The following is a 13233-nucleotide window of genomic DNA, read 5'->3' on the forward strand; positions in this document are numbered from 1 at the left end:
TCTTTATTGTGTTGTATGTACAGTGGTACCTCTAGTTACGAACTTAATTCGTTCCAGAGGTCTGTTCTTAACCTGAAACTGTTCTTAACTAGAGGCGTGCTTTTGCTAATGGTGCGTCGCTGGCACACAATTTCCGTTCTCATCCTGGGGCAAAGTTCTCAACTCGAGGTAACTCTTCCAGGTTAGCAGAGTTTGTAACCTGAAGCGTTTGTAACCTGAGGCATTTGTAACTCGAGGTACCACTGTATTTTTACTGCTATTTGCATTATACAAATAACAACAACAACAATGTATTGTGTTACTATATTAACTGTTATTGAAGTACTCCAAAACTTATAGTTTGACAAACATTTTTTAGATATTTTTAGGTAGGTGCCCTGTTTCATGAGAGAGATGCTACAGGAAAATGGCTTCTTCAGACTAAGCCAATATTCACATGTCTGCTCTCTTTTTTCCTAATTCCAAACTGTCTTATGGGTCATCCAAGTAAAAATTGATGTCTCCCTCCAGTCGAACAGCAGAACAAAGAAGCAAAATTGCTGGTGATATAGAAAAAAGGATGTATTGCTGCATGGGTGTGTTTGGAGAAGTAAAAGTGATAGAGAGGACTTCTCCAAAACATTCCTCCCACAACTCATTCTGTGAAATTTAATGGACAGTAAATGAAATATTGCCAGTTTCAGCCTTCTTTCTTTAGTTATATTAATTACTGAATGGATCTATGTTTTTAATGTAGAATTTTAGGGTAACCAAATACAATTTAATAAATTGCTTGTAACTATCGAGAGAGTAAAATATCCCCAAATCTCACAGATGTTAAAACTGCTTCTTATGATGTTTTGGAAACTGGAAGTGAAGACAACTGGAAAGAGTGTCAGTAAGGAGTCAGAGATAATTTTGTATTGATGGCAATAGTGGCAGTGATTTGAAAGCATACAAAATTCATATAAATTGTGTACTTCCCTTCCTAAAGCTAAGTAGCTCTGAAGATCTTCCAACTAGTACTTAAATAGGAGCTTATCTGGATACCCTGTACCCACTTCTTAAACAAGGGCTAGAAAATGTCTGGCCCGCTGGTCAAACTTGGCATTCCATGAAATTTGGCTCACAAGACATTTTTCACCACCTGCCCCACATCTGATGTTTTACGTGGGGCAGGTGACGTCATGTATGGGGCAGGTAGAGATGTGGTTGCCAATGCAAAAATAGGAGGCTTGTGCATCACTTTCGCAATCACTTTCAAGCACACCTCTCTATTCTGTCATCCTGGAAAGTATACTGCTGATTGGAAGCCCTGTGCAGCGATCTTGGTAATGCCTGCAGAAATCCCCTAGTGCTGGGGTTCCCAAGTCCCTGTCAGCCACCCACCCCAGTCAACAACAGTCAGAATTAGACAGTCCATAATGAAAAAATATAAAGAATTGCCCCAGGAGATTAAAAAACCTATAAAAAGAGTTTACCATATATGAGCCCCATTTGCCAAGTGCAACAAGAAGTTGCCAGAACAGGAAAGTTTTCACCAACTTTCCTCTCCCACCTCCCAATAATTTGTCCATTAAAAAATTTAACTGTTCCCATGAGTACCCTGCTCCAATATTGTGGTAGTATTATAAGAACTTTGTATTATTTTGATTTTTTGGAGGAAAATGTATGATGTCACCAAGGATACCTATACCCACTTTCCTGGAAGTGAACCCTGATTACCTGCTACCATATTCATTCCAGTTACCAAATCTGATTAGTCTTATATTCACTCATATTACTGTTATGAACCAATAGACTTTGAAAAATGCTTTATTTTTCTATTCCATTTCCTCCTGTTCACTGGTCCACAACCAGTATCTTAAATAACTAATTAAAGTTAGAAAAATATTTCTCTTGTTGGTTATTATTCTTTTAAATGTGATGTTGCACTAGCAAGTCTTGAGCATTAGTATCACTAGAGAAAATATTTATAGTTGCTTCTGTGTACTTGAGAGTACATGAGAACAGAAGGGCAGGGGCAGGTGGTCTGTTGCAGCAAAAATGATACTACAATTAGTTTTTATTGTTTAGATTAGTTGATTTTGAATAATTACTCTAGTATTACTTAAAATCCACTCATGTTGCATAATAACTTTAGAATAGTTCTTGCCCTATTTTTTCACCTTAACACTTTTATTTAATTTATTTTTCTTTTGTTTTCATTGCTATCATGAATGCTGACATAAGTGGGAAAGCTATGACAGGTAATGTCAGCTATAATCCAAACAAACTTGCACTAAGAGACAGAAGCATCTCATCATATCTGTTTAAAGAACTAGATAGCATACAGTGATTTAGTGTATGGAAGACAGTTGCAGCCTCACAAATATCAGTATGGACAAGATTTACAACTAGTAACAAAACTCGGGATTAGTCTTAGAAGACATAAGCAACCTAGAAAACAGCAACAGTGGAATTCCACCCACACCCAGTATGAATTTATATGACATAATAGAACCTCAGAAACCACTTTGTACTGAGTCAGACACTGTACCACACTGACAGCTCTTTGGGGTTTCAGACTAGGGGACATTTCCAGTCCTACCTGGAAATGCCAGGGATTGTTCTGAAACCTCCATTGCAGAGCAGATGCTCTACCACTGAACTGAATTATGCATTTTGCCCTAATTAGGGAGAATAATTAGCTAATTAGACTTCAAAGATTATATGCCTAGAACACTAATAGTAGCACTTGGAAATGCTTACTAGTACTTTTTATCTATATCCTAGTACTTTAATTTACATTGTACAATTCCTCTTTAAACTCAACATTATTTACAAGGTCTTAACGCTTTTAGGTTTAATGGCAGCCTTGATAAACCTGTGAATAATCTTCTAAGACACGATACACCTGTGCATTAATATAAATGCCTTCACTACTTACATTTTCCTAGAAAACCAAATCAAGATTTCTCTTTTTTAAAAACCATACACAGTTAGAGGCCTTTCACTCTCTCTAGGCTTTTCCAGTTTCAAGTACTTGCGTTCTGATATGATTTGAAATGGTATTTTGTATTGTAGAGTTGTAGAGGTGGAAGGGACCACGAAGGTCATCAATATCTCTGTTACTGTTTCTAATTAATCTGCTGTAGTCTCACTGATATTACAGAACTGATGCCCCTTTGGATTGTTTCTGTAGCTCAGTATGCTGGATATTCCTAATATAATTCTCAGTCTTATGGGTTATGGGTACAGTGTTCTTTGCACTGTTGCACCAGCAGATGCATCTGCTCATGGAAGGGAGGAGGTAATTTGGCCTGATTTTCCTGATTGACCTAACACCCTCCCCCAAACTGTTCTGGAGGATTCAGCAACGTAGCTAGCCGCCTGGCTGCCCAGAGCGGCAAACCCGAAGGCACCCCGCTAGGGGGCGGGGTGTCCATTGCGCACACGTCACAACATATGCGGCGCGTGACGCACCTGCGCACAGGAGGCATGCGACGCAGCAAACCCCGCGAGCAAGCCGCAGAGTGAGGCAGTCTCGCTTGCATCGGGGCTTCTCCTCGATGGCAGTGGCTGCGGCAGCCATCGGAGGTGGTCAGCCCCGTCCAGCCTGCTGCCCCCCGCCCAGCCTGCCGCCCGGGGCGGTACACCCTCCCGCCCCCCATTACTATGCCACTGGAAGGATTGAGGGACCCTCAAAACAGATTTGGGAGAGGAAGTAGGCAAAAGCCACTTCCCCTTCTCCCCCATGAGCAGATGTTTCCTGCTGGATCAAACTTCCTTGTGCTTGCACAAGAAATAGACTATTACCCTATAGTAATAAGATTCTAGAAAAGAGATGCATTTCATACAACATAATTTATGGATCCCATTCTTTACTAGCTCAGAACTTTGGTAAACTTCTGTCAGGGTATACCCACTGTGTGTATACTTAAGTGAATTTTGAGTGCTGAATTCTGCTTATTTGCATAAGAAATGCTTGTTTTAATTAGTTTCTTCAGCTAGTCTCTCTCTCCCCACCCCATCCCTGGCTAAGTGTAAGACAAAATACTGGATACTGCTTACCGTAGTTGTAAGACAAAAATCTGATTTAAAATTTCCGTGTTTGGAATCGGAAGTGTATATACTTCTGCAGTAGCTATAGTTTTGAGAGTTGTGTATTGTACTCACTGTCAAAGGATAAAATTCCAGATAGAGTTTAATATCAATGTATAATTTAAAACTATAATTCCTATAGACTCACTATGGGTATCTTTGAGAACCTGGCACATGTATGATTTTGCAAACTAGGCTACTTTTCAATTAAATTAAATATTGCTATACTGTACAAGCAGTGTGGTCACATAGAGCAAGTCTATGTTGAAACAAGTAGGCTGCAATTGAGACGTGCTCTTTGAAGGAAAGGAAATAATGAGTCTTCTGTTCCATAGTACTCTGTACAGATGTTTGTATTCTCGTGCAATGAACATAAGGAGTTATTTTCTGCTGTGTTGGATCACAGAGCTATCTTGCCCATGACAAAATGGGCACAGAGGAGAGTCAGTAGAATATTGTATATGGTGTAATTCAGAGGCTTGGAAAGCAAAGTCAATGCAAGGGGTAAATGCTGTGCAAACAGGCAGGTGAAAGAAGATTCAAGCAGAAGATCCAAAAGGTTCTTACCGTGGATATAAAATTAAAGTAAAAGTTCTGAATTTGTAACTCTTTCCATCTCTTTTGTATATATTTTCGAAGAAATACCACTATAATTATATTAATTTTCAACAGATGGTTTTCTTTATTAATCATAGCTGCGGACTTGTGATATTGTATATTTATTTTTTCTCCATTTGAAAGCCTTGAAAGAGAACAGCTCAGAAGTGGTTCAGCCTTTTCTAATGGGTTGTGGAACAAAAGAACCAAAGATCACCCAGCTATGTCTAGCAGCTATACAAAGACTCATGTCTCATGAAGTTGTTTCAGAGGTAAGACTTGGGGTAGTCAAGTAATGTTATGGAAGTATTGCCTAATTTACATAGCTGAAGAATCATTTTTAAAAATTGAGTATCCTAATAGATAACTGACTTGGCATAGCCTTTAGGATCAGTGTAGATGTAACACTACCCCAGAGGGATTATTAAAGGTAGCTTCTTGCAGGAGCATTCCCCTTCAGTTTTATTTTCAGATGAAATGTATTTAGAGTTTATGAGAGTTAGCATGGTGTGTAGTATGTTGAGTGTTGAGGTTAGAGGAGACTCACTCAGCCATGAAGCTCTCTGAACATTTTTGAACCATTTGCCAACTCTCACCTACTCTACAGGCTTGTTGTGAGGATAAAGTGGAATTGGTAGGGGATGAGTCATGTGTGCTGAACTATGCTACTGGTAGCATAAAGGCAGCATAAACATATAAATATACCTACGACACAATTTTGAGTCATGGTTAATGCTTGTACACAAACTGTAGTTTAAGGTCTCTCTGGCTAGTGTTAACATTGATGTTGGTGTAACGCAACTTGAAAACTGAGGGGAAGGGGAGGTGTATGCAAGTCACCCAGGAGAATTACACCAAGCCTTACACTTTATAATGCAAAACGGCCAGCTGCTTAGCTTTTTGAGGCTTTGGCTGCTGATACAACTTAACACTCACCCAGGGAATGAAATTACCACACAAATGAAATTCTCTTTTCAGTGACCTTAACTTGTCTTGCACAGTGCTGAGTCCTCACCCAATACTGCTGCTGGTCCCATCACACTTGCTGATTCTCCCCAGCTTCTAAGCTCCATGGCACCCTAGTATTCCTTTCTCCGGGCTATTGAGTTTGAGGAGTGACAGGTCAAGTTGCCCTCCTTGGGACCCTCTAGGGTCACACACAGTGAACCAGTCTCATGGTATTCTCTCCTCAAGAGTTGAGCTGGAAGGAAAGCCTATTAGCAGGGTTCCCTGACCCTCCCTGCTGTCAGGGGAAGAAGGGTTAAGAGATTGTGTGCCTTTGCTTTTTCTTCTGCAAGCCAGTCTCCCACTCCTCTATGACTGCTGCCTCTGGGCTATTTAAGCTCAGTAGTTCCAAAAGTGCTTTGTTATTCCCACGTGGTAGCAGCTTTTCCCTTCCCCACTTCTTTCTTGGGTAGGCTGAGTGAGTTGCAGCCCTGCTTCCAGTAGAGGTGGATTGGGGCCTTCTTAAAAGGTCAGTCAAAGAAGAGGACATGTTGCTTGAGGTGATCCCCTGCAGATCTTTACAGGGTGAAAAATCATTTTTAATATTTATTAAGTACAATAGAATTAATGATTGACACTTCTATAGTCATTTCCCCCCACATAGTGTCTTGGCATCAAATAGCTCATCTCAGTTTTTCTTCCCAAGGTTGCTGCTGGAAATGTTATCAATATGCTTTGGCAACTGATGGAAAATAGCCTTGAAGAACTCAAGCTTCTCCAGACAGTCCTTGTATTGTTAACAACCAATACAGTTGTCCATGATGAAGCACTTTCTAAGGTAGGCACTGTATAATACAAATTTTTGGTATTTCATTATATGTTAACCAATAAACATGAGCTGATCTTGAAAATTTCACAGTGAATCTCAAGTAAGTCTCACAGGCTGTCTTTCACTGTACACCAAAGGAAATATTCAGAAAAAATGGCACACCAGCGTGGCTTGTTTACACAATCCCTACAAGCATGTTCAAGTAATACCTTAGCTTTGAAATTCTTCTCAGGAAAAGACTGAGAGTTACCTATGGTCTCCTATGTTTCCTTAACAATAGCATTCACAAATAGCAATATTAGGAAAAGGATCATTTAGATGTTTCATCAGTGTGGATAAATTAGTAAAATCGGGGGAATCCAAGATGGCCCTTTTGCAATTGGCAAATTGCCTTTTCTGGCAAATAGGAGAGTCATCCTTCAGGTGGGCATCATGGCAGAAAAGGACCAAAATATGTTTGTTCTTCCACTGAGCTTTTGCCAAAAAAGTTTTCAAGATCATTTTACACTTAAATTAGATTATGAATTAGGTTTCTGGGCAATGTAAATGTATTAAAGCTGGCAAAATAAAATGTTGAGTTAAGCTATAAAGTGATCAAAATTATGCTGCGGCTTCTTAGTCTCATCCATTAAAAGTTATATCAGCTATGGATTGTGCTTAGTTTTTATCAAGTTTTTATCAAGTTTGCAGTAAAAGAGAGCTGCACAGTTGTGAGGCTGCCTGAGAGTGTCTCTTTGTATTGTTGCTGTTCGTACTTGGCACACGGATAACAGTCAGAGGGGCACCCTTGAGGCATTCTTGACATGAAAGTGTTGGAAGCAGTTGTGTGACTTACTTGTACATTATTATTTTTCTTTTCACATGTGAAGAGGCTTTTGATGAAACATAAAGGAGGAGCCGGTTTCCAAGATAGATGCATTTTAGGATGCTGGGATTTTATTCATCTTTAAATTCAACTTAATTATATTTTAGAAACTTATAATTTCTACATCTTAGCTTTGGTTATTATTTGGGTTGTGTAATGAGTACTGTTTATTTTTTTAAAGGCAATTGTCCTTTGCTTTCGGTTGCACTTCACAAAAGACAATATCACAAATAATACTGCAGCAGCCACAGTACGGCAAGTAGTTACTGTTGTTTTCGAAAGAGTCATTGCTGAGGATGAACACTATAAAGGTGGGTATGTTTTTGTACTGCAATTAATATATTACATAACAATAACCATTTGGAGTTATAGCAAAAGTCGGTTTTGCTATAAGTAGGAGGAGCCCAATATAGCAGTACCCTGATTCTAAAGGGAAATAGATTAGTGTATAGCACTTCCTCTGAGGAATTTGGAGGGCCAGGTCAAAGATTATCCCATTTTATCATCACAGCAATCCTGCATAGGGTATGCTGAGATGAGTGGAGATTTCAGCCCAGTCCAGGTCAAAATTCAGCACTCTGTTAACTTGGAAAGTGTAATCGATAAAGGAAGGGTGGTTTTTGAAGCATGGATACCAATTTGTTCATGTGTTACACCATGTGATTTTTTAATGAAGCTTTTTGATGTAGGCTTTGAATTGGCGGGCTGCTCAGTAATAGCAAGTCATGCTTTTTACCTTGTGTTTAGTTGGTGAAAAGTGATTCTTGATTGCCAGTTCTCTACTACATGCCTTCTGAATGTTACCTGTTACATCTCTGAAACTGGAAAAGTAACTAGTGTAAATGCAACTCTGTTCTACCCGGCAGTAGCAAGAGCGGGGGGGGGGGGAGAGAGCAACCTTTTGGGGGAAGGTTGGTGTTGACTACTGTACAAGCATCTGCTAAAACCCCCAAGTTGCTGCATCAGCCTTAGTTAATATAAATAAAATTGAACAGTCATGCATTTTTTCTTAACATTGTGTTTCTGAACTGGATCTGTGTTTTGTACAGATATTATAGAGCAACCAATAGGAATTCAAGGAAACAGTAACAGAAGATCTGTCAGCACTTTGAAACCATGTGCTAAAGATGCATATATGCTTTTTCAGGTATTGGAACTTGCTTGAATTCTTCTTATTCTTTTTATTATATACAATCTAATTTACATACAAAGTTAAGCTTCTGAGATCAGTCAATAGTCATTTGTTACTTACTTTTGGTTTGAGAGATAATATGATAGAAGTATTTTGAAGAGAGAAAAGTTTAACATACACAGAACATTCTTAGTATTATGGAAGAAACGCATAGTATGCTGGACATAATTCTTCAGCTCATCTCTAGAAGCTATAGAGCTAAATGTACTGAGGAGCTTTGGATGTGTTTAGCATGGATAAAAGTCAGGATATTCTCAATGTTTTCAGAAGCTTAAAAAGAAACTACTATCTAACTGGTGGGTTTAAATTGCTGGCCAGAATAATGAAATTAAAGGCAAATGCAATTTCTTAACAATTGGATGATTCTGATGTAATGCTGGTTCTAATGCAATGCAAAATCATGGAGACTGGCAAAAAACGGGCTTGCATTCAGCACTTACAGTGCGGGATTTTCCTGGTGTTATTCTGTCTCTCACAGCTACAATAAACCTATCATTAAAATTATGGACTGGTCTTTTCTTCGTCAGAGGGCAAATGGGCAAATTTAGCAGGGGATCAAATACTTCCCCCCCCCCGCACTGTACCTCCTTTCCCAATTTAAGGCAAACTACAATTCAACATCATCTGAACTATGATTTGCCTTTCTCTGAATAATAGGGTAAAAATGAAGAACAGGTCTTGTTTTTATACTCAATTTGCAAGGCAATCACAAACTGTAGTGGGCTTTAGGCAAAATAGTAGCTTGCCTCAAACCAGGAAAGGATATAGAGGATTGTGTATGTGAACAAGGAAGGAGTGACTGAAACTCAGACATGTTAATACCAGAGTATGGTTTGATGGTATGTCTAAAAATTCCATATGGTTAATTACATGGCAAAGTACAGACTGGGTGAAAAACGGGGGGGGGGGGGAGTTTCCAGGCTGATTCCTGAGAATAAAAGTACAAGAGTGTTGTTGGTTTTTTTTTTAGGATCTTTGTCAGCTGGTTAATGCTGATGCACCTTACTGGCTTGTAGGCATGACAGAAATGACTCGGACATTTGGTCTGGAACTGCTTGAGTCAGTCCTCAATGATTTCCCGCAAGTATTTTTACAAGTGAGTGCCTTTGTTTTTAGAAAGGGGAGGGGGATTTCAGCTACTAAGACTTTAGAAACTGTATATATTGTAGTTGGGGGTCCTGACTAGACACCTGTGAAGGGAAGGGCTCCTGTTCACAGATGGGACCAATATCTGCATTTGGGATCCACTCCTAGAAAGTGAGGGAAGAGCCATTTTGCTGATTTGCCCCCTTCCTCCTGCGCTGCTTCTTACGCTGTTCCATAGCTCTTCCATCCTTCCAGAGTTGATTTTTTGAAAGCCCGAGGGACTGCTGGAGGGAGGGGGAATTAGTGAAGTTGCCCTACTGCAGACATAGGCAAACTCAGCCCTCCAGATATTTTGGGTCTGCAATTCCCATGATCCCAAACTAACAGGACCAGTGGTCAGGGATGATGGGAATTGTAGTCCCAAAACATCAGGAGGGCCGAGTTTGCCTATGCCTGGATTAAAGTGTCAGACCAGGACCAGAAAGAACAGCTAAATCCATGAAGCTCACTCGAGCCTCAACAGGATGTTGTGAATATAAAATTGGGATCTGGGAGAGCAATGTATTCTACCTTGAGTTCCTTCGAAGACAGAAATGTACTAAATAACTAAACAATCCTCAAATAATAACAGCTCATTCATATAGAAAACTTTTAAAGGGGCCGAGTTTGCCTATGCCTGCCCTACTGCCTCTTTCACTGATAGGAGGTTCATGTGAGCAAAGCTCAGCTTGGGATTCTCCTGCCAGCAGAAGCTCAGTTAAGATCCAGGCCTTTGTTTCTGAAATAGGAAAGACTTGGCCATTGTTTGTTAACATATCTTTGGCATCTGTATGATAGGCGCCTCTTAACCTTATACTTAGATTTTATTTTGGTTAACTTTAGAGCAACAGAATGAGCACTACTACCCATGGGGATTATCTAAAGGGCAAGGGGGTGATGGGCAGTGCTGGAGTGTAAATGACCATCAGACTTTAAAAGTTCATCAATGGATCAAGTCCATCAATTTTGCTTCCCCACCTTTGGTATCAAAGGGGTTGCTGTGGAACGTTGGTGACATCCCTAGTATAAACCTATGTGCCTAAACTTTAATGATTTATATATATATATACATTTTTTAAAAAAATAGGTTAGCCTTCTTAACGGTGTCTTTTTATTTCACAGCATCAAGAATTCAGCTTCCTCCTTAAAGAAAGGGTCTGTCCACTAGTGATAAAGCTATTCTCACCAAATATAAAATTTAGACAAGGATCCAGTACTTCATCTTCACCAGCACCAGTGGAAAAACCATATTTCCCAATCTGCATGCGCCTTTTGAGAGTAGTTTCCGTTTTGATCAAACAGTTTTATAGTTTACTGGTAAGAGGACAGTTTTAATATCACTATTATGCACAGGATAAATCTTAAATACCATGCAAAATGTGACCACCAACCCCCCCCCCCCGAATTTAAGGGAGCTCAGTGTAGAACAGGCTTCTTCACCATCTTTTCTCTTAGCTGTCATCATACAAATAATCCCTGGTTATGCTAGGAAATATGCAGAGGAAATAGTCCTCTGTTTGACTTGTGGGAGGTGAAACTGCAGACACATATGCCTAAAGAGGACCGTAGCAATACTGTAACGCCTTGATAACAGAATAACCTAAGGATAATGCTTTCCCTCAATCTTTAGTTGTTCAGAAGTTGTTAGGCTATAGAAAATTATTTATTCCACCTCTTCTTTCCTTCATATACCCCCTCAAAGCTCAACTTGTCCCTTTGCCATCACCCTCTTGTTTCTACTGAGCCTGTAGCTAAGCCTAAGAATGTGTAACTGGAACAGCAAACTATTCCTTTCCTGTTTACCCTATCCTCCCCTTTCTCTAGCCCCCTCAAGTGTTATTAGCTTCCTTGCTATGGGACTGTGCCAAATAGCCCTTCTCCCAAAACTGCAAACGCAAACATTTGCAGGGAGGGGCCCTGCCTTAGTTGCACAAATTCCATGTTAAGGGAAAGGATGCTTTGTTCAGAATTTTCTTTTAATTAATCAAAGTATTTTTGTTTAGGTAACTGAATGTGAGATCTTTCTATCGTTGCTTGTGAAATTTCTGGATGCAGACAAACCTCAGTGGCTAAGAGCTGTTGCCGTAGAATCTATACACAGACTTTGTGTGCAACCTCAGTTATTAAGGTAGTGGAAGTATATTAGTTGATATACCAATTGAAGTAATGCTTTTGATAAAATATTTGGATAATTGAAATAACAGTGTACAGGTATTGTGTTAGGCGTGCATGTATACAAATCATGGGTCACTGATTTTAATATCCTTAAATTCGTTTTAAATTCTAGAATTTAAATGTTGTCCTGTAGAACATGAAGCCTTTCTGTGGCTACCACATACAGTACTCTTTCCAATCAGTATAAGAAATACTGTTTCATAATGTAGAGTGACTGATGAAATCACAAAAGCATTATCTAAATAACTGCATTTTTACTCTGTCTGAATTGTGTAACAGGTCCTTCTGTCAGTCTTATGATATGAAGCAGCATTCAACTAAGGTATTCCGTGACATCGTGAATGCTCTGGGATCATTTATTCAGTCACTATTTCTCGTACCAAATACAGGGAATGCATCAGCTGCAACAAGCCAAACAGGTAAACTAGACCCTTGGACTATTTTGAGCCATTTATCAATCATTCCCTCTTAGGAGCACTGGTTTCAATAAACATTTTATTTATTTAGCTCAGTTAGAACTTTGAGTTGTATTCATGAGAATGATAACTTTATCATGTTGCAAAGGGTTAAAATAAAGCCTTATAGAAGAACTTCCGTAGAGCCTTACTCTGTAACTCAGAATGGAAGGCATGAAACCTATCATATCAAACTCTTAAAGCTGTCATATTTTTTAAACCACGATACCAGCACTGTGCAACAGGTTCTGGATAGCTACCTTTTCTTCCTCGACAGGTGAAGGCGGCAGAGGTGTGGAGGCAGCATTTCCCATTTTCCCTCTAGTGGCAAAATGTTCTGGGCTAACTCTGCCAGCACCTAGTTCCTATTAGTGCCTGTCTCAGCAGATACATCAAAATCTTAATGCATATACTGCATCTCATAACTTTTGAGTGGTTTAATTTGCTAATATTTTAAATTTCTGAGCTCTGAGTGACTTTGAAAAGCTAAAGTCAGTGTAGCTCGACTCGTGTCTGTAAGACCTCTTTAATGAAATGCAAGATGCACTGGAAAAGATTGGCCAGGAGGGGGCATTCAGAACAGATGAATAAAACATTGTTTGAATAACCTTTGTTTATAGGAATGTTGTCTTAATGATATTAAGAAAAAGGGGTTATGTTGCGCTTAACTAATTAAATTAATATTGAAGTGCAGTGAATTCCCCCACTTGATTCACTGTATAGGAGGAAGCGTGCCTGGTGGTACAGCCTCAGCACAGACCAATCCCGGAATGTTAGGGATGAGTGGAAGTGTGACAGTCTTGCCTGCTTTTGAATACAGAGGAACCTGGATACCCATCCTCAGCGTGTCAACACAGGGCAGTGCTAAAGCTACCTAGTAAGTGAAGTATTGATCTTTAAAACCATGAATTTGCCACATCCTAAGTAGTTGTAACTAAGCAGGAAGATGGAGAAAATCTGTTCTGGAAACAGCCCAGGGTAGCATCAG

The 13233-nt window shown here is 39.5% G+C and overlaps 1 protein-coding gene across 6 annotated transcripts in view; it reads left to right on the forward strand.

The window, feature by feature from the left end:
• The window catches only part of MON2 (MON2 regulator of endosome-to-Golgi trafficking), a 57653-nt gene that overhangs the window by 7525 nt on the left and 36895 nt on the right, over positions 1-13233 (forward strand). For all 6 annotated transcript variants that reach the window (XM_035126854.3, XM_035126856.3, XM_035126857.3 and 3 more), the window contains exons 3-11: positions 4804-4931; positions 6311-6442; positions 7480-7609; positions 8348-8445; positions 9461-9586; positions 10738-10932; positions 11619-11743; positions 12070-12209; positions 12969-13122. In XM_035126854.3, the coding sequence (XP_034982745.2) occupies positions 4804-4931; positions 6311-6442; positions 7480-7609; positions 8348-8445; positions 9461-9586; positions 10738-10932; positions 11619-11743; positions 12070-12209; positions 12969-13122 (1228 nt within the window). The remainder of the gene's footprint in view (positions 1-4803; positions 4932-6310; positions 6443-7479; positions 7610-8347; positions 8446-9460; positions 9587-10737; positions 10933-11618; positions 11744-12069; positions 12210-12968; positions 13123-13233) is intronic.

Source organism: Zootoca vivipara, chromosome 9 (genome assembly GCF_965207765.1).
Source record: "Zootoca vivipara chromosome 9, rZooViv2.hap1.1, whole genome shotgun sequence".
In the NCBI taxonomy this organism is placed as follows: domain Eukaryota; kingdom Metazoa; phylum Chordata; class Lepidosauria; order Squamata; family Lacertidae; genus Zootoca; species Zootoca vivipara.